The following is a 24307-nucleotide window of genomic DNA, read 5'->3' as shown; positions in this document are numbered from 1 at the left end:
TGGAATTAGAAATAAACGTGCGGACTATTTTCTAAATGGGGGAAGATCCAAGAATCTGTGAGGCAGAGTGTCCTTGTGCAGAATACACTGAAGGTTAATTTGCAGGTTGAGTTGGTGGTGAGGAAGGCAACTGTCATGTTAGCATTCATTTCAAGAGGTCTAGAATACAAGAGCAAGGATGTGATGCTGAGGCTTTATAAGGCACTGGTGAGGCCTCACCTTAAGTATTGTTAACAGTTTTGAGCCCCTCATCTTAGAAAAGATGTGCTGGCATTGGAGAGGGTCCAGAGGAGGTTCACAAGGATGATTCCAGGAATGAAAGGGTTATCATATGAGGAACGTTTCATGGCTCTGGGTCTGTACTCATTGGAATTCAGAAGGATGGGGTGGGGGGGGGGGATCTCACTGAAACCTTTCAAATGTTGAAATGCCCAGACAGAGTCGATGTGGTAAGGATGATTCCCATGGTGGGAGAGTTTAGAACAGGATAGAAGGGCACCCTTTCAAAACAAAGATGTGGAGAAATTTCTTTAGCCAAAGGATGGTGAATTTGTGGAATTTGTTGCCACGTGCAGCTGTGGAGGCCAGGTCATTGGGTGTATTTAAGGCAGAGATTGATAGGTTCTTGATTGGACATGGCATCAAAGGTTACAGGGAGAAGGCTGGGAACTGGGGTTGAGGAGACAGAAAAAAGGATCAGCTATGATTGAATGGCAGAGCAGACTCGATGGGCCAGGTGGCCTAATTCTGCTCGCATGTCTTATGGTCTTAAGGGATCAAGACACATAGTACTTCAGTGTGGAAACTCCAGAACTTGTACAATCACAGCAATACATTGGTGTATTTTTACACATCATTTTACTTACTTGCCACAGCTGAATTCTAACCTGTGCCTCACTCATTTGGGCAACAGTCTACCTTCCGATTCCTTTCTCAGGTACAGGACCTCACACTTTCCCACACAAAACTCCATTTACCGTACTTTCACCCACTCGCTCTGTATCACACCGCAATGTGCTCTCCCACTTCTTTTCCCCCATGACAGCTGTAAACTTGGACACCTCCTAGTCTGCCTCTCCAAGTCACCAAGCAGGTAGTAAATGATTGAGGACTATGATCTGATCTTTGGAGCACTCCACTTTGTTACCTCCTGGTTTCAAGAAGAAACATTTATTCCAACTCTTGATCTTTTGTTTCAAAATAGGTCTTGAATCCACGTTAATACACTTCTTCAATACTTTTAATTTGTGTACCAATCCTTTATTGGCAAGAAACAAACTACTGGAGGAACTCGGTGGGTCAGGCAGTTTCTGTGAAGGCAGAGGAATTGCCAGTGATTCAGGTGGAGACCCTGCAACGAGATGCAGAGTGGAGAGGGGAATTAGCTTGTATAGAGAGATGAGACAAGAGATGGCACGCGATACTCACACACATCCATCTGGGGAGAGGTTGATAGAGTCAGCTGGAGTTAGGGGTGGTGACAGTGGCCGGGAAGTGACATGTGGATGCAACAAAGGACTGCAGATGATGAGATCTGGTAAGAAAATGTGCTGCCAAGTGGAATCAGATGAAGGACGGTGGGCAGGTGGGAACAGTGATGGGGTGGGAAGATTCAGTGGTTTGAGTGTGGATGACAGTTTGATGGAACCCATTTGTGGAGGGTAAAGAAACTGGGGGACGGTGAGACAGTTTGTTTGCAAAGAAGGAAGGATGTAAGAGGACCAGCAGAAATAGAAACAAAAGGGAGGTGGCTTCCCTGGAAAAGGAGGATGCGATGTTCAATTGTCTTATGGCTTCCCTCTATCAACTCTGTGAGTTTTCTCCTTGAACTGTAAACCACTTTAACAATGATTTTCATTTCACATACAGCCATGTTAACATGGATTGAGGGCATTAAGGCTTCCTAAGTGACTAACTCTGTTTATAGACTCCAGCACCATCTAGGTAGCAGATGTTACATCTACTGGCCTATAGTTTCCTATCCTAGCGTTGCTATTTAGAGCCGATGGGGTAGGTTAGGCCTATAACAACAGAGTCGATGTTGGACTGTCAGCCAATTACCTGTGACCTTTCCCTCCTGGGCTGCCAGCTGAGGAATTCCTGACCCAGCCTGAGGTGTCCTATTGGCCACTATTGGTCCATTAAAGATGCAATTAAATCCACCGATATTCATGCCACCTTATTAGGTACCTCCTATACCTATGGCCATGGAGCGTATGCTCCTGGTCTTCTGCTGCTGTAGCTCATGCACTTCAAGGTTTGATGTGTTGTAATGCATGGTTATTTGAGTTACTGTTGTCTTCCTGCCAGCTTGAATCAGATTGGCCAATCTCTTCTGGCCACTCATTAAAAAGGCATTTTCACCCACAGAACTACCACGCACTGGGTTTTTTTTTTTGTTTATTGCACCATTCTCTGTAAACTGTTGTGGTGAAACTCCCAGCTCAGCAGTTCTGAGACACTCCAGCCACCCCATTTGGCACCAACAATCATTCCCCAGACAAAGCCCACAAAGATCACATTTCCTCCCCATTCCGATGTTTTGACTAATCAACATCTGAACTGCTTGACCATGTTCTGCATGCTTTTATGCACTGAGTTACTGCCACGTGATTGGCTGATTAGATATTTGCACTAATGAGCATGTGTACAGGTGTGGCCAAGTGGTTAAGGCATTGGACTAGCTACCTAAAGGTCGTAAGTTCGAGCCCCAGCCAAGGGAATGTGTCGTGTCCTTGAGCAAGGCACTTAATCACACATTGATCTGCGACGACACTGGTGCCAAGCTGTATGGGTCCTAATGTCCTTCCCTTGGACAACATTGGTGTCGTGGAGAGGGGAGACTTGTAGCGTGGGCAACTGCTGGTCTTCCATACAACCTTGTCCAGGCCCGCGTCCTGGAGAGTGAAGACTTTCCAGGCGCAGATCCATGGTCTCGCAAGACTAACAGATGCCTATAAACAGGTGTACCTAATAAAGTGGCCACTGAGTGTAATTACTAGATGGGATTTTATTTACAAAATTATTTTAACACAGAAACTGGCCGTGGCTTTTAAAGGACATTTAAAAATTAACAATAAAGAATCACAGCAAAAAACCTATACCAGACAAATGAAGTTTATTGTTTACAAAGAAACAGAATAATTATTGCTGATGTGCAGTTTGAAGAAAATTGTTCCTTTAATCTATCACATAGAATGAATCACCAGAATCTAAAGTTGTTATCTGAAAGCCCAATCTTCTCCAGTAAGCCACAGATACAATTACCAGAACATCTTTGAACGACATTTAGCAGATAGCACAAGTATCGAAATCGCGCAATGCGTCGCCATTACACATAGACAGCAGTTAGTCGCACCGTTGATATTAAGACTTAAAATTATGAGGAGCAGCGATTCAATCAGAGTGCAAGAAACAGAAGTTGAATGAATTCCTCATGCAGCCTCACAGTTAAACTAAGCCAGGAAAACTCCACACCGATGTTCTTAATCCCCCTGCCCTACCTCAACCCTACTACACAGGGCAAATGAGATTTCTCAGCAGGATGAGGTCTCTGCCGATATTCAGTGCTAGGACCTGCTTTGGTCTTATTGTTCATTTTCTTCGTCACAAGGGGCTGTAACTGCTCCTCGTCAATTTGTCAGAAATAAATAAAAGTCAGGGATGAAGGAGAGAAGGAAAACTAGGGAGTGTGGGGAGGAGGGAGGGGCAAACACAGGACTGGCAATAATGAGAGTGATCTGGTCTCATCCCTGTGACAGAAGCTCTGACACCTACCCATTTCTTCATGAACACCTGAACATGTTCCAGTCTATCAGACAATCCCAGCAGGGATTAGACACAGGAGAAACTCCCTCCACTCTGATATGAAGGATCACAGTGTGAGGAATTGATTGGCAGTGGGGATAGGCTGGAACCCTTCACTTTCTGGGGCCCTTGGTGAAGATTGGTGAAGACTTTTGTGCAGTTCCAGGGCTGCCAGGATTTCCTGTGAAAAGGAATCGTTGACACCATCTTTCCCAAGCAGCCACCAGACCTCACAACACACAACTAACATTGCCCAGATCTCCCAATAGTGTAGTTGAAACCTCTGTAACAACCACTAAAAGCAGCTGCTGATTCTAACAAATCCCAGAGTTCAGAGATGGGACTTACCCACAAGCACAGCTCACAGGGCTTGGGCTGCCAGACATTTAAACTACAGGGATGAAGAGTACAAACAGCTGCGTCTCACACTAATGGAGAACACACGGGAAACAGGTACAAAGCTTGGTGTACAAGATGAAAGGGATCTGCTCTGCCTTACTACTGACTATAAGGACAACAAATATCATTAAGGACTACATTGTCCAGGTGTCCAGACGGGAGGGGTGTGAGAGGAGGCTAGCTGTAAGTCAGGGTACAGAGGGGGTTATGAGGTAGGCAGAGGCAAATTAGGGTGAAGTAAGCAGCAATATTTGTACAAGGACCAACAGTCCATGTTCCAACTGCCCTGACAATTATAGGACATGGGAATGCCACACAGCAACATGAGTTCAAGGAGACCCTGTCTTCTAAGTTTGAAATATGGAGGAAGTCTTTAAGCATCCTAGCAGAACCGGGGGTTTAATATTCTTAGAGCAGCTGCCCTCCCTGAAACGTTCCATTCAAGCCCTGAGACATTGCATCGAAAGCCAAGATCGCCCCAGTGGGATCTCAATCACAAGATCAGGGAGAAAACGCAGGACTGTGTAATCAGGGGGCAGTGCAGAAGCTTGTGATTGTTTTTTATTGCAGAAAGGACAGGGAGACAGACAGATGAGAGGAGAGGGAGGGGTAGGGGACTCACGAAGCCCCCTCCCTGCCCGGATTGGCAGAGTCCAGCTTCTACAGGATGAAGGGGATGATGGGTGTGCGCAGAGGCGGATAATCACGGAAGTCCTTCAGGTAGCTGCGGTGCTTGCTGTTTGCCCAGATCGCCATCTGGATGAACCCAACCAGCGTGAACAATGCAACTGTGGGAGAAAATAAAGCCCTTTAGAGGCATCAAAGTGTTCCCGGCTCACCCCGTGAGTAGTTTACCTGAAACCACAGCCTTAGGAAATGGTGGAGTGGATCTATTGACGGGTTCCCTGCCCCTCCCCTTTGTTATCTACTTTTACAAATCTATGAGATACCAGAATCAGTGAAGCTAGGGCTACCCAATGTTCGCACATCGACAGACCCCAGACGGAGTAATGAGGCACTGGCTAGCAGAAACCTGAACCATTTCCTTCCTTTAGTCTGGGTGCACAGAGGCTTTCAGCAGCAGCAGCCAAGCCCAGAGCTGGGTCCAGTTGTCACTGTACCGTAGAGAAGGTGCCGTAATCATCGTGCTTGTACTCAATAGCTATTACTCACAATGTAGTTTTTTAGCTACAACGGCAAGAGGGTGGGGGGCAGTCAATTAAAGTTACTTCCTTCCGAGAGCAGAGAATCTCTGAAATTCTCTACCCCAAAGGGTTGTGCACATTTTTTAAAAGACTGAAGATCTGAGGACTGTGGGGAACTGGCAGGGGACATGAGACTTGGGGCAGGTTTGAGGTACCTAAGATCCTGTTTTCTTATGTATTCGGCAGAGGAAAACCAGGAGCATGGGGTAGGGAAGGATCCACTCAGAATAGAAGTAAGTGTATCATAGATTCACTAGACCGAGCACGGGAAAGGGGGTCTGTTGTACGAGGAAAGGAAGTGCGGCATTGATTCACTGAGCCCGGGAGATGGAGTCTGTAGGATGAGGGGAGGCTAAGCAGACTTCATCTGCACTTGTGAGTTCAGAGGAATTATCTGATCTCATTCCCACAGAGATGATATTTCTGCTCTGAACAGTGAAGCAGTCACTGCAGACCAACATTTCCTCATCCTCGGGCTGGAGATGAAGCCTCAGTCACAGAGGATGCTTAGGACAGAGATCCTTGGAAGGCAGCTCAGGAGATACAAGATTATTTTGGAGACGGAGGCGGAGTTAAGATGGTGCTAAACGGCGACATCTTTGTTTGCATCTTCAGAAACTGCTCTATTTTCATCTTAAATATCTTTATTTTTCCCTTTCAGGATTCTTTTGAAGACCCTGACCTGGAGTTACATGCAGACTTCGGTTCTTTGCAGGAATGGGACCCAGTCTTGGGGTTTCAGGACTGGCCGTTGTTCCGCATGCCAAGGGTTTGGCCTGAGAGTCCGGCTTGTATTTGGAAGCCAAATATCTCAGGGCTCTGGAGACGGGTGGATCGAGGCTTGGTGTCACGGCAGGAGACCCGTGTGTCATCGGGGGAGTCGGAAAATCTACTGCTGTGGGCCCAAAGACCCGAGATCTTTGCGATCTTCAGGCACAGAGCTTGAAAAAAGCGATGTAACGGACTTTTAACAACTCGCTGGTTTGCGATGCTATGTCTCCCCGCTCTCTGGGAAAATGGAGACACCGCCCTCTCCCTTATTAGGGAAAGAGAGAACCTGTGGTTTGTTGAATGCCAGATGAAACGCGATGTCTTTGGGGTAACTGCAAGTCTGTGTCTTTGCTATTGCCTTGCTCACACTTGAGTGCTCGGTGGTGGTGCTAATGCTTGCTTTTTTTTTGCCGGTGGGAGGAAGGGGGAGACATTTGCATTCTCACGTTTAACTGTCGTTCATTCTTTGGGGCACTTCTCTGTTTTTGTGGATGTTTGTGAAGCAAAAGCATTCCAGGATGTATATTGTATACATTTCTTTGAACCTTTGATTAGTGCAGGAAAGTGGCAAAGAGGTAAAGGGGGTTCGTGAAACTGAAGAAAAACAGCAGGATAAAGGGGCTGAATGGCCTCCTCCTACTGCTGCCCCTAAGTTATTAGGATAAGGGCCAGCTTGACCCTTTCACATCAGGGGGCAACCAAATTACACTCCAGCTGCTCAGCCGATTATAACCACAGCAAGGGCTGCTGGACGCAGCATCACACCTGCAGCTCCCTCTCGGATGTTAGGAACATTGTGGCGATTACAAGGAAATATTGTACAGTTCAAAGTTTATAAACTGCTGTTGGGCTTAAAGTTGTGACCACTTCACCCTCGTGGTTCTGATTGGACCTGAAATTAATCTGATCCCCAGAAAACAACCCCTGAGCTGCCTGTGAGTGAAGGTCCTAGCTGGTGTTGGCAGTGTGGCCTCACCTGGCAGGCACTGTGTCATCACGGTGAAGCCAATCCAGGAGCCCACCTGCAGGATCACAGGGAGAGAACAACACCATTAATTGGCAGCACAGAGGCTTTGCCTCACCCGAATCACTACAGACCTACACACCACTTGACCCAACCAGCCCACGCGAGGGTTTCACTAGTGGAAGAGTACCGCACATGACAACATGGATGCAAGACAAGGGGCTGCTCATTGATCCAACCAGCCCAGGCAGGGAGAAAGTTCTTCTTGCAAAGAGCAGTACATCTTTGGAATTCTGAGGGCGATGGAGACTGGCCTGGGAGGACTATTTTTGAAGGAGGGAAATATTCAGAAGATTGAGGAATTGAGGGTTATGGGGAGCGGACAGCGGAGTGAGCCAGTATAGGTCAGCCATGTTCATATTGAAACACAGGGCAGGCTGGAGGGCCCATATGTCTAGTGTTCCTCCGATTATCTCGTGTTGAATGCCAGCCTGGTGTTCTGGCTGACCTGCCGATTTTCAGGGGAGGCTGGGTTGGGCAGCTAGTTGGGCACCTCAGTTGATCCAACTATTTCACAGAGTTCTCCAAGGGAAGAACATGGGCAAATGGGACTTGTGCCAGTATGGACCAGTTGGGCCGAAGGGCCTGTTCCCCTGCTGTATGACTCCAAGAAGGTAAAAATACCCAACAAGCTTTAAGAGTAAAGACACGTGGAAAGTAATGCCTTGCAGTAACTGGATACAATTACTTTATACGTTGGGCCACATTAGCAGCTGTGAAACCCACTGTTGAAAGAGCAGGAGGATAGGGATAATGTGTTAAAACTGGGAAAATTGTCAGTCAAGATCAGGATACAGGGAAAAGCTTCAGGAATAAGCAACAGCTGTGGGAGACCCCTGCACCCTAGCCTGCTCTGGGTGTCCACCTACCTCCCACCACTCTCACACCCAGGTCCAATGGCATTCACAGGTTTATCTGCAGATGACATCAACCCAGCCCAGCCCAGCCCTATCCCAAGAGCCAAGCAGCAGATGATCCACTTACCTCATAAGTGTAGTTGGGACAAGACACCAGGAGGAAGAGCCAGGTAAAGGGGTTCCTTGTTGGGAAGGGAATCCTACGTGTCTTGGAGCCTGGAAGGGGAGGAGAGAGAGGTTGTGATACCTGCAGTGTTCAGCCCATTCACTGCCCAACCAGACCTCTCCTGGAAAGCAACAGTTTGGCCACAATACCACGCTGGGGCACTCTTCATTACCTCGGTACTGTGGCTATACTGATATGTACCTCAGTACGTCACCACAGACTGTTCAACTGCACGAGGTGACAACCACCAGAGTAATCAGTGAAGGAACCCCTCTGCTGTTTGTCATTAACTACCTCAAAGTTTCCTATTGCTGCATCAGGGCAACAATAAGCCAGGGTACAGAGATCAAAACCAGCAACAATCCCCAACCCATTCACCCTAATGTGCAACCAATGAACCTCCCACTAGGGCAGCAACGCTTATTGATTAGTTTTGAGGGGATACTGAGCTGTAGTCGATAATGAGCATTCTGATGTTTGTATCTTCGCTGTCCAGATGTTTCAGGTTGAGTGAAGAGCCAGTGAGATGGTATCTGCTGTGGACCTGTTGTTCTAGAAGGCAAATTGAAGCAGATCCAAGTCCCTTCTCAGGTAGGAGTTAATATGTTTCATCACCAACCTCTGAAAATGCATGCATAACTAAATGACAATAAATGAGGACTGAGAGTCCTCATAATCTAAAAAAAACATTTCATCACTGTGGATGTAAGTGCTACTGGACGATAGTCATTCAGGCAGTTTAGCATGTTCTTAGACACCGGTATAATTTAAGCCCACTTGAAGTGAAAAAGTTTAAAGATGTCAGTGAACACTTCATCCAGTTGATCAGCACAGACATTTAGTCAACATACATCAAAGTTGCTGGTGAACGCAGCAGGCATTTAGTACCTGGTTAGGTACCCCAAATAGCAGGAATGTGATCCACACTGGCAGGGTGGGAGGAAGACTGTAAAATGCTGTAAAGACTCAATCCACACAGTTGCTCTCTCCACACAGCTGCCCACCTGCTGCATGTTTCTGGCATTTTCTCTTTTTATTTCACATTCCCAGCCTCTACAGTTTTCTTGATCTTCAATTTACTAATACTCATTTCAGAGAGGTCACAGAGAAGCCTCTGAGTCTTATTGTAACTCAGGGAGATGATTCCATGCTAGGGGAGCAGGGGTGCGACTGTCTGGACCCGTCAGGAAACACTGGACAATCCGGTCACTTCGCTGTCAAAGGGAAGAAATCACAATGGGCTGGTGGAGCCCCATCCACCTGTGGGAGAGACCACAAAATGGGCACCAATAGCCCCAACAAAGAACTTGGGATGCTATGTGGAACCCCCAACCTCAAGGAATTGTTGGGTTAGGCAAAAGAGATGCACTTAAAGGTAATCAGGGCAGTTGGAGAGTGGGAGGTGGGACAGGTTATGGCACTTGTTGTGGAGGAGAGGAGATTTATATGGACTGTGCCAAATCTCATTAATTTTATGTAACTGAACAATATCAAAACAAAATACCTCTCCCCCCTACCCCATTTCCATACAGTTGATTTGTAAGTTTAGAGGCAGCATCCTAGTCTCCATCTCCCCTACACCATCACGGTTCAGTGATCATTCCAGTAATTATAGCATAGCCAAGTCTGTATTTTTCTTGAAGCTTCTTAGTTTTACTACATCAATGTAGGACATCCCAGGAGTGGGAGGGGGCACTGAGGGAAAGGTTGGCACACAGATGAAGCTGCCCATTGGTCTGACGGATGGTACTGGCTGGGATAGATGGTGAGAGGGATGTGAGGGATTAGGGGAGCAGCGGAGAGATTTGGCACTCTGTTCACTCATTCAGCCCCTCTGCTCTGCAGTGCAATCACTTCCCTGTAAAGTCTGAGTATCTCGACAGAACAGATTGGAAAAATATTGGAAGCAGCTTTTGAGTGCTGTTGGATTAGAGTGTAAAATTGCTACTTTTCTCATAATTTAACTTTCATTAGGCTTGCCTATATTTTTACAGTTTATAACCACCTATGTGTGCGTAATAGTTCAGTGTCTTCCAGTAATTGTAGCATAGCCGAGTCTGTATTCTTCTAGAAGCTTCTTAGTTTTACTGCTGGGGGGTGGTGGGGGGAAGAGTGTTCACACTGCTCGAATCTGGCTATGTCATCGGTTATTTGGTATGCATATCTTGGTATCTTTCCAATTTATGCTAGTTTTCTGATACTAGATGACCATGATTTTTTTGTTCTTTGTCTTTTTTCTGTTTTTGTTCTTGTAACACTTAATAAAACAGCCACAATTACCAAGTTTTATGCCTCATTCTTGATTTCCGAAGAAACATGGATTGCGAAAATCACAGGATCCAACAGTGTCAAATGCACTGTTGGATCATTCTGCGCAGGTCTGTGCAAGAAGCAGTGAAAGCTGGGAATGTCGATCACAGCGTACCACATGACTGGGACAGCCAGCAGTTCCACAAGACAAGGTTAGTAAGCCAATGCACTCTGTGGCCTTTCCAATGTGGGCTGTACTCCTTGGTGCATTCAGTTTTTAGGGTAGGGGACAAAGGGAGCAAAGTATACTAATTTAAAAAAAATCAGTTCTTCCAGTTTTAAAAAGGACAGAAGAGGAGGTAAGGGGAGGGGGTGTTGCACTGCTAATCAGGGCCATTATCACACCTGCACCCAGGTGTTTGACGAAGTCCCTCACAGGAGGCTAATCCAGAAGATTAAGATGCGAAGGCCCACGACAAATTGACTGGATTCAGAACTGGCTTGTGCATAGAAAACAGAGGGTAGAGGGTTAAGGAATTTATTCGAGGTCTGAAATTCTACAGAGATCTGTGTTGGGACCACTGCTGTTTGTGATATATATTAATAACCTGAATGAAAACGTAGATTGGTGCATTAGTAGATTTGCGGATATGATGATTTGGTGGAGCCATCGATAGTGTAGAAGACTGGCAAGAATACAGTGTGATATACCTCACTTGCAGATATGGGCACAGAAATGGTAGATGGAGTTTAACCCAGATAAATATGAGGTGTTGTGTCTGGGAAGAGCAAAGGGCAAGATCCTTAACAGTGTTGCTGAGCACAGACCTTGGGATTCAAGTTCATAGCTCCTTGAAAATGGCTACAGGTCGATAAGGTGGTTAAGACGGCTTATGGAGTGCTTGCTTTTATTAGTTGAGGCACTGAGTTCAAAAGTCAAGAGGTTGTGTTGCAATGTTATAAAAGTCTGGTTAGGCCACATCTGGAGTACTGCCTACAGCTCTGGTCACCCCACTATGGGAAGGATGTTGCGGCTTTGGAGTGGGTGCAGAGGATGTTTACCGGGATGCGGTCTGGTTGAGGGGGCATGCGCTATCATGAGAGGCCGGATAAACTCGGGCTGTTTTCTCTGGAGTGGCAGAGGCTGAGAGGAGATCTGATAGAGGTTTATAAGATTATGAGAGGCATAACATAGAGTGGACAGGAAGTAACTTTTTCCCCAGGGTAGAAATGTCCAGTACCAGAGGACATGCATTGAAGGTTGGGGCGGGTGGGGGAGAGGGTGTAGGATCACAGTTTTTTTAACTCAGAGGGGGTAGATGCCTGTAATGGTGGTAGAGGCAAATATATTAGAAGCTTTTAAGATTTATTTAGATGGGCACATGGGTGTAAGAAAGATGTGGGGATATGAACATTGTGTAGAGAAGACAGATTAGTGTTTGGGTGTTTTTGATTTACTTTTCAGTGGGTTCGGCACAACACTGTGGGCCGAATGGCCTGTTACTGTGCTGTACTGTACTGTTCTATGTTCTATGTACTTTTCACGCTATGTTGGAGTGTTAAAGAACTTGAGTGAATCCATTTCCAAAATATTCTTACAGGAAGCTTCCTGGGCAGCAGCTGTGGCCATTCTAAATGGTGCACGGCTCCTAAAGGGTTACTCAGAGACTCAGGTTGTGCCTGCTGCTAACGGGCTGTCAGCAGACCACCTGTTCAAGAAGCATAAACTGCCCATTTGGATAAGTTAAATTCTCCGAAAACCTTGGCATCAGACTCTGAAACATTGGAGCACACTAGGGATTCATTATAAACACATTATCTTTACTTAGAGCAACAGCTGAAGTTACAAAAAGGCCACAGGTTAAAGGTCATGTCAAATTCTGCACAGGGTCCTGGGCTTCATATGACATTGGCCTGTTTGGTATCAGACTTAGGCCAGTCCTATCTCCCTTTCACACTGATGGGAGTGTAGGGATGTGCTCCTGAAGGAGATGTCACTTGTGTTTCTCATGACTTGGATAGGCTGGGTGAGTGGGCAGAAACTTGGCAGATGGCGTTTAATGTGAATAAGTGTGAGGTTATTCACTTTGGGAGCAAGAACAGGAAGGCAGATTATTATCTGAACAGTGTGGAGTTAGGTAAGGGAGAAATACAAAGAGATCTAGGAGTACCTGTTCATCAATCTCTGAAGGTGAATGAGCAAGTGCAGCAGGCAGTGAAAAAGGCTAATGGAATGTTGGCCTTTATTACAAAGGGAATTGAGTACAAGAGCAAGAAAATCCTTTTGCATTTGTACAGGGCTCTGGTGAGACCACACCTGGAGTATTGTGTGCAGTTTTGGTCTCCAGGGTTAAGGAAGGACATCCTGGCTGTGGAGGAGGTGCAGCGTAGGTTCACTAGGTTAATTCCTGGGATGTCCGGACTGTCTTACACAGAGAGGTTAGAGAGACTGGGCTTGTACACGCTGGAATTAAGGAGATTGAGGGGGGATCTGATTGAGACATATAAGATTATTAAGGGATTGGACAAGATAGAGGCAGGAAATATGTTCCAGATGCTGTGAGAGCCCAGTACCAGAGGGCATGGTTTAAGAATAAGGGGTAGGTCATTTAGGACAGAGTTGAGGAGGAACTTCTTCTCCCAGAGGGTTGTGGAAGTGTGGAACGCGCTGCCTCAGAAGGCAGTGGAGGCCAATTCTCTGGATGCTTTCAAGAAGGAGCTAGATAGGTATCTTATGGATAGGGGAATCAAGGGTTATGGGGACAAGGCAGGAACCGGGTATTGATAGTAGATGATCAGCCATGATCTCAGAATGGCGGTGCAGACTCGAAGGGCCGAATGGTCTACTTCTGCACCTATTGTCTATTGTCTCTGATCCTCTTCTTCAGTCAGCCCCAGTGATTAAACCCTCCGATTGAACAGGTGAAACTCACATCACTTTATACTTTAGGACTGTGGACAGCTTTATCACAATTTGGCCGACTCTGAGACAGGCCGTTTCATCTTTATGAATATATTCAACTTCTTTCAGGCTTTATTCCTCCCTTTCTAATTTGCTCCAACCACACCATCTGCCTAGATATTCCAGCTCCAACTCCCATTCACCCAGTTCCTAGGAAAGTGCTGAAGTTCCTTGCCTAAATCCCAAGCCTTTCTACCCTGTTACCAAAGCTTAGGTCACTAATTGTAAAGGCTCCTTTTTTGATTCACGTCCACTTTTGTTTGCTTATGTAGGAACATCTTTCTTAAGTGCACAAGATGCAAGTTGAAGTGTAACCAGTGTGTAGAAGCCTTGACTTCACTGCCAACGAAGCTGTAACATGAGGAATGTTGCAACCAGAGGAGGTGTGTCTGTGCTCACTGACCAGCTATCACATACACTAAGTGTTGCATCATTGATTCTGGCTGACGAACAGACTGGAGTCTGCAGGTTACTCCCCTCTCATCATCCATATAATTTGCACCTTGATCACATTTTCTAAAACAGACATAATATTGATCCTTGATCAATTCAATCCTTTAGAATTAGTCTGATAGTTTCCATTCCCAGCCAAACATTACTTTAGCTGTAAGTAAATCCATCAGTGTCACCTGGTCCTCAGAGGTAAGCTGAGAACTCACGGCCAACCCGAACACCAGTATGGTTATAAGGGAGTCACCAGAACAAAAAGTGCAGGTGGAATCAAAAAACCGGAGTTATATGGGAAAGTCTGGATCCCAGTCACTGAGTAACAACACACCTTAACAATTTATAAAATGTACCCGTCCATTTCCCATGCAGCTCGTACCGACTAATGATTTTATTCTGGGGGTTTCAGGAAAGAAATGGTCTTTTAAATATTGAGAAAGTGTTAAATTTTAATCTGAGGTAAACCACTGAATAGGGAAAAAGAAGCAGATGAGATCAGAAGGATGCTCTTCCAAACAGCATACACTCAATGGGCTGAACATCCTTCTTCTCAGGCTCTGTAATTCTGAGGAGGAAAGGGATACGGACTTCTGGATCAGCTCCATCATGGGCACTAGCCCCTGCAGCATCCAGGACATCTTTAAACAGCAATGCCTCAAAAAGGCGGCATCCGTCATTCAGGACCCCCACCACCCAGGACATGCCCTCTTCTCATTGCTACCATCAGGAAAGAGGTACAGAAGCCTGAAGACACACACTCAACAATTCAAAATCTGCTTCTTCTCCTCCGCCATCTGATTTCTGAATGGACATTGAACCCATGAACACTACCTCATTACTTTTTTATTTTTGCCCTACTTATTTAACTATTTAATATACTTCCTGTGATTCACAGTTTTTTTCTCCATTATGTATTTCTTTGTACTGCTGCCGCAAAGACAACAAATTTCACAACTAATGCCTATGATATTAAACCTGACTCTGACTCTGAAAATACTTCACAACCATAATGAAAAATCAGTGAATTTCTTCTTGTTGTTTTGTCCTGACCTAAACTGCTTGATTATGTTCTCCTGTGGCATGCAATGGCCAGGTACAAGATCAGTAACTGTTCCTTACAGATCAGTGTTCCACACTGGATTTTCTTTTAGTAACTAACAATATGAAACCATCATGATTTTTCCTTCCTCCCATTCACTCTCAGCCTGGATCTCCAGTCCTTGCTCCCACCAAAATGGTCTAGTGATGTCCAATGAAAGCTGAGGAACAACATCCCACTTTCTGTGTTTCACTGTCTTCAACACCTTTGAATACACATGGCATTTTCTGTTTTCATTTCAGATTAACAATATTTATAGATTTATTATTTCAGATCATAATTCTATTCCCATTTATATTTTCTCCTACCCAGTCTTGTGTCTTGTCTCATTACAATCCACTTTCACCTTCCAAGATAATCCCTTTTGTTAATATCCCATCTTCCACCCTATCAGAGCTTCCTTTTGCTTTTTCTTCTCTCCTCCTCCCTGCTATTTCTGCATTTAACATCTCTCCCAGCTCTAATAAGCAGTGATCGACATGAAATGATAACACTTCATGGACGCCGCAAGCCCTACTGAATATTTATCGCCACTTGCGCTTTCATTTCAAATTTCCCACCTTCACTTTTGCAACTTTATCAGCAGAGTTAATGAAAACACAGCTTTAATTTCATTCCTTAAACCGAATTCGATTCTGAAAATGCAACGGAACGATATTGTAATCATCAGTGACTTGGCTTCACCAGCACATCATGAACATTCTCACCTGCCGGCCGAAGATTCCTCAGTGCTACATGGATTGAGAAGTTCCCTATTTGACAGAACTGCAGAAAGAAAGAGAAAGATGATCAGTGAGAAACAGTTATGTGGAGAATATCCACAGCTTAAAATGAGAAGAGTAAGGCCCAACCATCACCAGTAGATACAGGATCAGCATCACAATGAGGGAACCTGACTGTATAGACTAGTGAGGAATGATGGCCTGTTACTGTGGCGTACTTCCTAGGTAGTTAACACGACAAATCAAAGCAGGAGTCGGCAGTGACGCCCCTCAAGTTTACTTCAGGCTAATTCCAAAGCTTGGCTTTCACAATGGATTCCAAAAATCCAAACAATCTCAAGGTTTGAAATATATTTAGTAAGCAGGCATCCAAAGTAATTCCAAGGATATACGACCCTCTTGATTAAGGAAATGTCTTATCTCAATGTGAAGTGTATGGCCCAGAGTTCCATACTTTCCTTCGCAAAATCCACCTTGTCCAGACCTTTGAAAAACATGTTTCAATGAAATCATCTCCCATTCTTCCAAAATCCTGTGAATATTAGGCTAATCTGTCCCCATGAGAGCTCTCCAGTACAAGAACCAAAGTGTGGAGACCATTTTATTCCAGCTGCGGTCCTGCTACGGCCCTAGTCAACTGTAGGAACAGATCTTGAAATTTCCCACACTCTGTCATTAGTGTAAATTTTGAACAACTTCGGGTTGAGCACTGATGGCAGTCGCACCCCTCTATTATCTGCTTTGCACCATGAAAGAGACCAGTTCATTCATATTTTAATCCATTCATTATTTTTTTTTTTAATTTTATTTTTATTTGGATAAGGAGTTCACAATTATCATGTACTTTTTTCACACATATAACCTTTTCCTTTTTTTTATATGTATAAAACTACAATTATTTATACATTCTTAAGTACACATTGAGATGATATAAAAGCAAAATAAACATTTAAATAGATAATTATGTACTGTGGTAAATCTAACCTATTAGGCTAAGTAATGAAATTAGTTGTTAAGAAAAATGGTAAAATCCATTCATTATTTATAGTTACTACCTAAACCCATGATCTATATTTTATTTGATCTGACATACTGCATTCACTGATTTAAGTGCCATGCTAATTACCCTTAAAATAAGTGTCAAAGACCATTTCCCCCCCGATTATATTCTGATCCCTTAGTGCTTTGTCGTGACTTCGTAATGTTCTCCAGCACTTAACAAACTGTGGAAAAGGAAACAGTTCACCTTTCAAGCTTGAAGAGGCCTCATCAGAACAAATGCTTAAGTACATAGACTCAGCGGCCACTTTATTAGGTACACCTGCTCGTTAATGCAAATATCTCTAATGTGCAATTATGCGGGATACAGACGTGATGAACAGGCTCAGTTGTTGTTCAGACCAAACATCAGAATGGGGAAGAAATGTAATCCAAGTGGCTCTGACCATGGAATGATTGTTGCTGCAGGACGGGTTGCTTTGAATATCTTAGAAACTGCCGATCTGGGATTTTCTTGCTTAACAGTCTCTAGCACTTACGAGAAACAAAAGACACCCAGTGAGTGGCAGTTCTGTGGGTGAAACATCTTGTTAATGAGAGAGGTCAGAGGCCAAACTGGTTCAAGCTGACAAGAAGGTGACAGTAACTCAGATAACCATGCGTTACAACAACGGTGTGCAGGAGAGCGTCTCTGAAGGCACAAAACGTCAAACTTTGAAGTGGATGGGTTACAGCAGCACAGCCACTTGGCGGTCACCTACTAAAGTGGTTGCTCAGTGCAGTTCTAATGGTGTGTATTTGACCTTAACTCTATTTCCCTCTGTAGGCGCTGCCTGATGAGCTGAGTGTTTTCAGCATTTCCTTTGGATTTCAGATTACAAACATATTCTACATTGTACTATTGCTTTTCCTTGTACTTCCCTGATGTACATCTTGAAACGATCTGTACAGACAGCATGCAAAAGCACTTGGTACAGGTGACAATAATAAACCAATTACACTTACAATATAGAGATACAGCCAGAAGAACTCTCAGTGTACACTGAAGACACTGTAGGTAATGTCCAAAACAATAGTAGTGGATGCTAGAAATTTGTAATACCATTACTCAAGGAACAATTATAAGTCCTGTAAAATTCACATGATTTGTGTTTTTTTCTTTTAAACCGAAATAACAATTACAACTCCATTACAACTACTTAATAAATAACAAAAGATAGTGTCCATACGAGGAAAACTCACCAGAAATATGGCAAATGCTATTTTCACCTGTTTATCTCCATAGGCTGAAAAAGAGAGAAAAAAAATCATCATACTATCTAGGAGACAAGTTTAATTATCAAACCACTGCCCTACTTTTCAACACCAAGTCACCTGATGTTCAACAGCCATCAAAAGCCTCAGATTTTTTTTGAGCAGCAGGCATTAACAGAAAGAAGTGAATCTTAAAATACTGCATGTTAACTCAGCTGCTGGCAAGAGGTACTTACTGCCTTCTGTGTATATAGAGTGTGGTGGTGGTACTGAGGTTAAGTTACTGGACAAGTATTAGAGGCCAGACTAGCAAATCAGACATGCAAATTTACAACCCACCACAGTTGCCAAATAGGTGAACATTTTGACTTTATCCTGGGACCCCACCATCATGGAAAGCAGTCTTCAGTCAATTTGACTCACGCCACATGATATCAAGAAGGCCCGGACAGCTTTGCATATAGAAAAGACAGTGGGACCAATCAAAATTATGGCTATAGCACTGAAGACTTGCACTGTCGAACTCTCTGCATCTCTGTCTTTTACAGCATCGACAGGTACCCAACAATATGAAAACTTTCTGTGCATGCCCTCACCAAAAAGTATATAATTTAAATTAAGATTAATTAAACAACGTGGAACTAAAAAAATATATTCTCAGACAGTTGTAATGGCTAGCATGAGAGAGCACAGCTTTAAGGTGCTTCAAAATAGGTACAGAGGAGATATCAGGGGTAAGTTGTTTTTTTTATGCAGAGTTGTGAGTACGTAGAATGGGCTGCCAGCGACAGTGCTGGAGGTGGATACGATAGGGTCCTTAAAGAGACTCCTGGACAGGTACATGGAGCTTAGAAAAATAGAGGGCTATGGGTAACCATAGGCAATTTCTCAGGTAAGGACATGTTCGGCACAGCTTTGTGGGCCGAAGGGCCTGTATTGTGCTGTAGGTTTTCTATGTTCTATGTTCTATGTTCAGCTGCACAAGTGACCTCCAAGGAGGAATTTTGCTGCCCTCACTCAGTCTGGTCTATAAGTGATTCAGACACACAACAATATAGACTGTACTCTGAAACAGGCTAAGCAAGCTGTCTGTTATATTCCAATCACTATCTTGAAACAAAAATGGGGGAAAAAATTAGCCAACTTCAACGTATATTGAGCTTTGATAAATCACACACTAGTTCTTACAACCATCTGGTAGACTGGAAAAGCAGCAGACTAGGCATGGAAGTGCCTGGCACTGGTGTGGGACAGAGTGGCTCCGAGAGTCTTTAATAGTGACACTCCAAAGTCTGCCAGCATTATGTCAAGCACAGGCAATGAAGCCTCAGAATCAAGTTTAATATCACTGACATGTGTCATGATAGTTGTTGTTTTGCAGCAGCAGTACAGTGAAATACATAAAAACACTGTAAATTACAATATATATATATACAGTATATTAAAAAATTAAAATGCAAAAAGAGGGGAAAATAGTGAGGTAGTGTACACGGGTTGAAAAATCTGATAAGAGCAGAGGAAGAAGCTGTTCTTAAAATGCTGAGTGTGTCTTAATTGTCCTAGTCCTCCTCCTGATGGTAGCAATGAGAAGAGGGCATCTTCTGAGTGATAGAGGTCCTTAATGATATTGCCACCTTTTGGAAGTATTGCCTTTTGAAGAAGTCCTCGATGCTCCTAATTATTGTCCATCATTCTGCTTCTTCTGCTCTTTGCAGCAGGGAAGCAGCAGTGTTGCGTATTATCACGATTGTGTGGAATGAGATGCACTCTCAACATTTGGCAGCTCACAGGGCACCATTGACTTGAGAAAAGGAGTTTCATTGAAAACTGCAACCAAACGAAGAGTGCAGACTATTAGGAACAGCACCAGAGTCCCTCAAAATGAGGAATCAACCTTGGTTGCATGTGGCAAATCCCAAAACACCATGCAAGACAAAGCTAGCAATCACACAACCAATAGATCGGATCAAAGCTCTACAACCCTCCACATATGGCTACAAATATACTGAACAACAGTTAACAGGAGGCGGCTCCAAGAACATTTCTATCTTCAACAATCACAAGGCATGGATTGTGAGTGCTAAATATAGGCTGAAGTATCCTCAATACCAAGAAGGTGATCCATCATGACTTTATCTTGAGATCTCTTACAGGAGCTAGTCTTCAGTTAAATCAAGCCACATCATTTGATATCACAAAATCACCAAGGGAATTGGATATCATAAAGGTAATAATTCAAACTATAGTACTGAAGACTGCACTCCAGAACAACGTGTGCCCCTGTTTAAGCTGTTCCAGTACAGTTCCAGCACCAGCAGATACCTAGCAACATGGAAAATTTCCTCTCCATTCGAGATGAACAAATCCAACCCAGCGAATTAACACCCAATCAGTCCACCCCAATCAACACTAATGCGATGGCAGGTGTCCCCAACAGTGCAACACAGCGCTTACTCATCAATGTTGTTCAGTGATGCCCCGAGTGGGTTTCTCCAGGACCTCTTGCCCCAATACTTACCATAACCTTCGTCCAAATAGGAATTCAAGAACTGAACTGCAGAGATGAGGAATGAATTCCAGGACCCAGGACCTTTCGAATCAGGTTAGGATTTGACCCACTATGGCGTGAAGGCACCATTATAAAACTGAAATCAATCAGGATCAGTGGAAATGGGTTCACTGAGTTTACCTCTCAAGTGACTATTGTGCTTTTTGTAGGTTAACTAGCCCAGTCCAGAATAACAACAGTGTCCTTGGCTCAAACATCTTCACCTTCTTCCTTCTATCACAACGTCAGATGTGGGGATGTTAGATCATTGCATAGTATTCAACTCTATTTGTAACTTCTTGGGGACTGAAACACTACACAGTTGCACACAGCAAGGCCTAGACAATGTATGGATGTGGACCAGCAAGTGCTTGATAACATTCACTACAAAGAAGGCAATGAACATCTCCAACACAAGAACCCTTGTCTATCTCCAAAATGCAAGGAAAATACCATCACTTAGTCCTCCACCAACAATATTATGGGGTGGGGGGGGGGGGGAGGGGGTGTGATTACCACTGACCAGAGACTCAACAGAACCAGCTACATAAAGACTTGAACACATTAGAGGCTGGGTATCTTGTGGCGAGTGACTCATTTCCCAGCAAAGCCTTTTCACCATCTATATGACACAGAAAGATGACAGAGTACTTTCTACTTAACCTGGATGGGCGTAAATTCAGCACTCACAAAGGATGGCACAACACTAGCCAAATAGCCCATTTGACTGGCTCTCCATCCAGTCTAAGTACTCATTCCTCTACCACTGATACATCAATCATTATCTACGAGTTACGCTTTAGTCACTTGCCTAGGCTACTATCACCAGGAGAGGCACAGCAGAACGCATTGCCATCCACAGGTTCCCCTCTAAACCATATACCACCCTGACTTGGAAATATATCACCATTCAATACTCATTGCTGGGTGCATGTTCAGCAATTCTCTATACCCAGCAGCACAGTCGGAGCACCTTCACCAAAATGAAGACAAGGCTTCAGGAAGATGGCTTGCCACCACCTCTCAAGGGCAATTAGGGACAAGTAATAAATGTCAGCCTGGTGAACAATGCCTGGATCCTGCCAAGGATAAATATAGAAATACTCAAGAGGGGATAGAAGGAAGAAAAAACTGGAGGCAAAATTCAGAAGCGCAGAATCAATATCATTACGTGATTTTACCATTACTCATTGTTCATCATGGAAAGTTCAGTAACCGACAGCCGGCCACTGCTGTGGCGAGTTGGGAAGGCTCCTTTTTATATTGGAATTTCCACACCCCCCCCCCCAACAGGAGACCCAGGAAGGGAATTAAAGGGCTCAAATAGTGATGAAAATTTGAACTCCTGGCCCTGCAGGCATTAATCAAAGGAGGGGTAGGAAGGTAGGCAGAGGGGGTGATATGGCTCTGCTGGTAAAGAATGGCATCAAATCAGTAGAAAGATATGACATAGCATTGGAAGATGTTGAATCCTTGTGGGTTGAGCTGAGAAACTGCAAGGGTAAAAGGACATTGATGGTCGTTACATGCACGCCTCCAAACAGTGGCTGGGAGGTGGGCCACAGGTTACAACAGGAAATAGAAAAGGCAGGTCAAAAAGGGCAATGTTATGGTAGTCATGGGAGATTTTAACATACAGGTCGATTGGGAAAATCAGGTCGGTAATGGATCTCAAGAGAGTGAGTTTGTTGAATGCCTAAGAGATAGATTTTTAGAGCAGTTTGTCATTGAGCCTGCTAGAGGATCAGCTATACAGCTGTACATTACAGTGTTATGTAGTGAACTGGAGGTGATTAGGGAGCTTAAGGTAAAAGAACCCTTAGGAACCAGTGATCACAATATGATTGAGTTCAACTTGAAATTTGATAGGGAGAAAGTAAAATCTGATGTAACAGTATCTCAGTGGAGTAAGAGAAATTACAGTGCTATGAGGGAGGAGTTGGCCAAAGCAAATTGGAAGGAGCTGCTGGCAGGGATGTCAGCAGAGCAGCAATGGAGTGCGTTTCTGGGAAAAATGAGGAAGGTGCAGGACATGTGTATTCCAAAAATGAAGAAATACTCAAATGGTAAAATAGTAAACCACGGCTGACAAGGGAAGTCAAAGCTATTGTAAAAACAAAAGAAAGGGCATACAAGAAAGCAAAAAATAGTGGGAAGATCGAGGATTGGGAAGTTTTTAAAAATCTACAGAGAGCAACTATAAAAATCATTAGAAGGGAAAAGAAGGAATATGAAAGCAAGCTAGAAAATAATATCAAAGTGGATAGTAGAAGTTTTTTCAAGTATGTTAAAAATAAAAGAGAAATGAGAGTGGATATAGGACCGCTAGAAAATGAGGCAAGAGGAATAATAACGGGGGATAAGGAGATGGCTGATGAACTAAATGAGTATTTTGCATCAGTCTACCATTCACTGTATGTCTGATGTTGTAGCATGTGAAGGAAGAGAAGTGGGTGCACTTACTTTTACAACAGAGAATGTGCTCAAAAAGCTGAAAGACCTAAAGTTACAGAAGTCATGCGGACCAGATGAACTGCATCCTAGGGTTCTGAAAGAGGTAGTGTTAGAGATTGTGGTGGCATTAGAAATGTCTTTCAGAAATCATTGGACTCTGATTGTGTACTTGGCGACACAGGACAAGATAGTACAAAGTCAGCATGGTTTCCTTCAGGGAAAATCCTGTTTGACAAACCTGTTGGAATTCTTTGAGGAGATTATAAATCCGACAGATAAAGGGGATCCAGTGGATTTTGTATATTTGGACTTTCAGAAGGCCTTTGACAAGGTGCCACACATGTGGCTGCTTACCAAGTTAAGAGCCCATGGTATTACAGGAAAGTTACTCACATGGTTAGAGCAATGGCTGATTGGTAGCAGGCAGCCAGTGGGAATAAAAGGATCCTTTTCTGGTTGGCTGCCAGTGACCAGTGGTGTCCCGCAGGGGTCGGTGTTGAGACCACTTCTTTTTATCCTGTATAAAAGATGGCTTTGTTGCAGATGATACGAAGATTGGTGGAAGGTCAGGTAGTGTTGAGGAAACAGGTAGGATGCAGAAGGACTTAGAATATGCAAGAAAGTGGCAATTGAAATATAGTGTTGGAAAATGCATGGTCATGCACTTTGGTAGTAGAATTACATGTGCAGAATATTTACTAAGCGGAGAGAAAACCCAGGAATCTGAGATGCAGAGGGACTTGAGAGTCCTTGTGCAGAACACCCTGAAAGTTAATTTGCAGGTTGAGTTGGTGGTGAGGAAGGCAAATGCTATGTTAGCATTCATTTGAAGAGGTCTAGAATACAAGAGCAAGTATGTGATGCTGAGGCTTTAAGGCATTGGTGAAGCCTCACCCTGAGTATTGTGAACAGCTTTGGGCCCTTCATCTTAGAAAAGATGCGCTGGCATTGGAGAGGGTCCAGAGGCGATTCACAGGGATGATTCCCGGAATGAAAGGGTTATCATACGAGGAACGTTTAATGGCTCTGGGTCAGTACTCACTGGAATTCAGAAGGATGGGGGAGGGGTGGGGAGGAATCTCATTGAAACCTTTCGAATGTTGAAAGGCCTAGACAGAGTAGATGTTGAAAGGATGTTTCCCATGGTGGGAGAGTCTAGGACAAAAGGACAGAGCATAAGGATAGAGGGGTGCCCTTTCAAAACAGAGGTGCAAAGAAAATTCTTTAGGCAAAGGATGGTACATTTGTGAAATTTGTTACTACATGCAGCAGTGGAGGCCAGGTCCTTGGGTGTATTTAAGGCAGAGATTAACAGCTTCTTGATTGGACATGGCATCAAAGGT

General features: G+C 44.1%; 1 protein-coding gene across 1 annotated transcript in view; it reads right to left on the bottom strand.

Annotated features, from left to right (window-relative positions):
* Positions 1-3085: 3085 nt before the first annotated feature.
* LOC134339402 (very-long-chain enoyl-CoA reductase) overlaps positions 3086-24307 on the bottom strand; it is an 86193-nt gene continuing 64971 nt past the window's right edge. Inside the window, exons 9-13 of the mRNA XM_063035865.1 lie at positions 17951-17994; positions 15695-15752; positions 8191-8279; positions 7159-7204; positions 3086-4994 (exon numbers count right to left, since the gene is read on the bottom strand). Coding sequence (XP_062891935.1) covers positions 4867-4994; positions 7159-7204; positions 8191-8279; positions 15695-15752; positions 17951-17994 — 365 coding nt within the window. The 3' untranslated portion in view covers positions 3086-4866. The remainder of the gene's footprint in view (positions 4995-7158; positions 7205-8190; positions 8280-15694; positions 15753-17950; positions 17995-24307) is intronic.

The sequence above is a fragment of the Mobula hypostoma genome, chromosome 29 (assembly GCF_963921235.1).
Source record: "Mobula hypostoma chromosome 29, sMobHyp1.1, whole genome shotgun sequence".
NCBI classification, from domain to species: domain Eukaryota; kingdom Metazoa; phylum Chordata; class Chondrichthyes; order Myliobatiformes; family Myliobatidae; genus Mobula; species Mobula hypostoma.
This window is presented reverse-complemented; position numbering and strand designations above follow the sequence as displayed.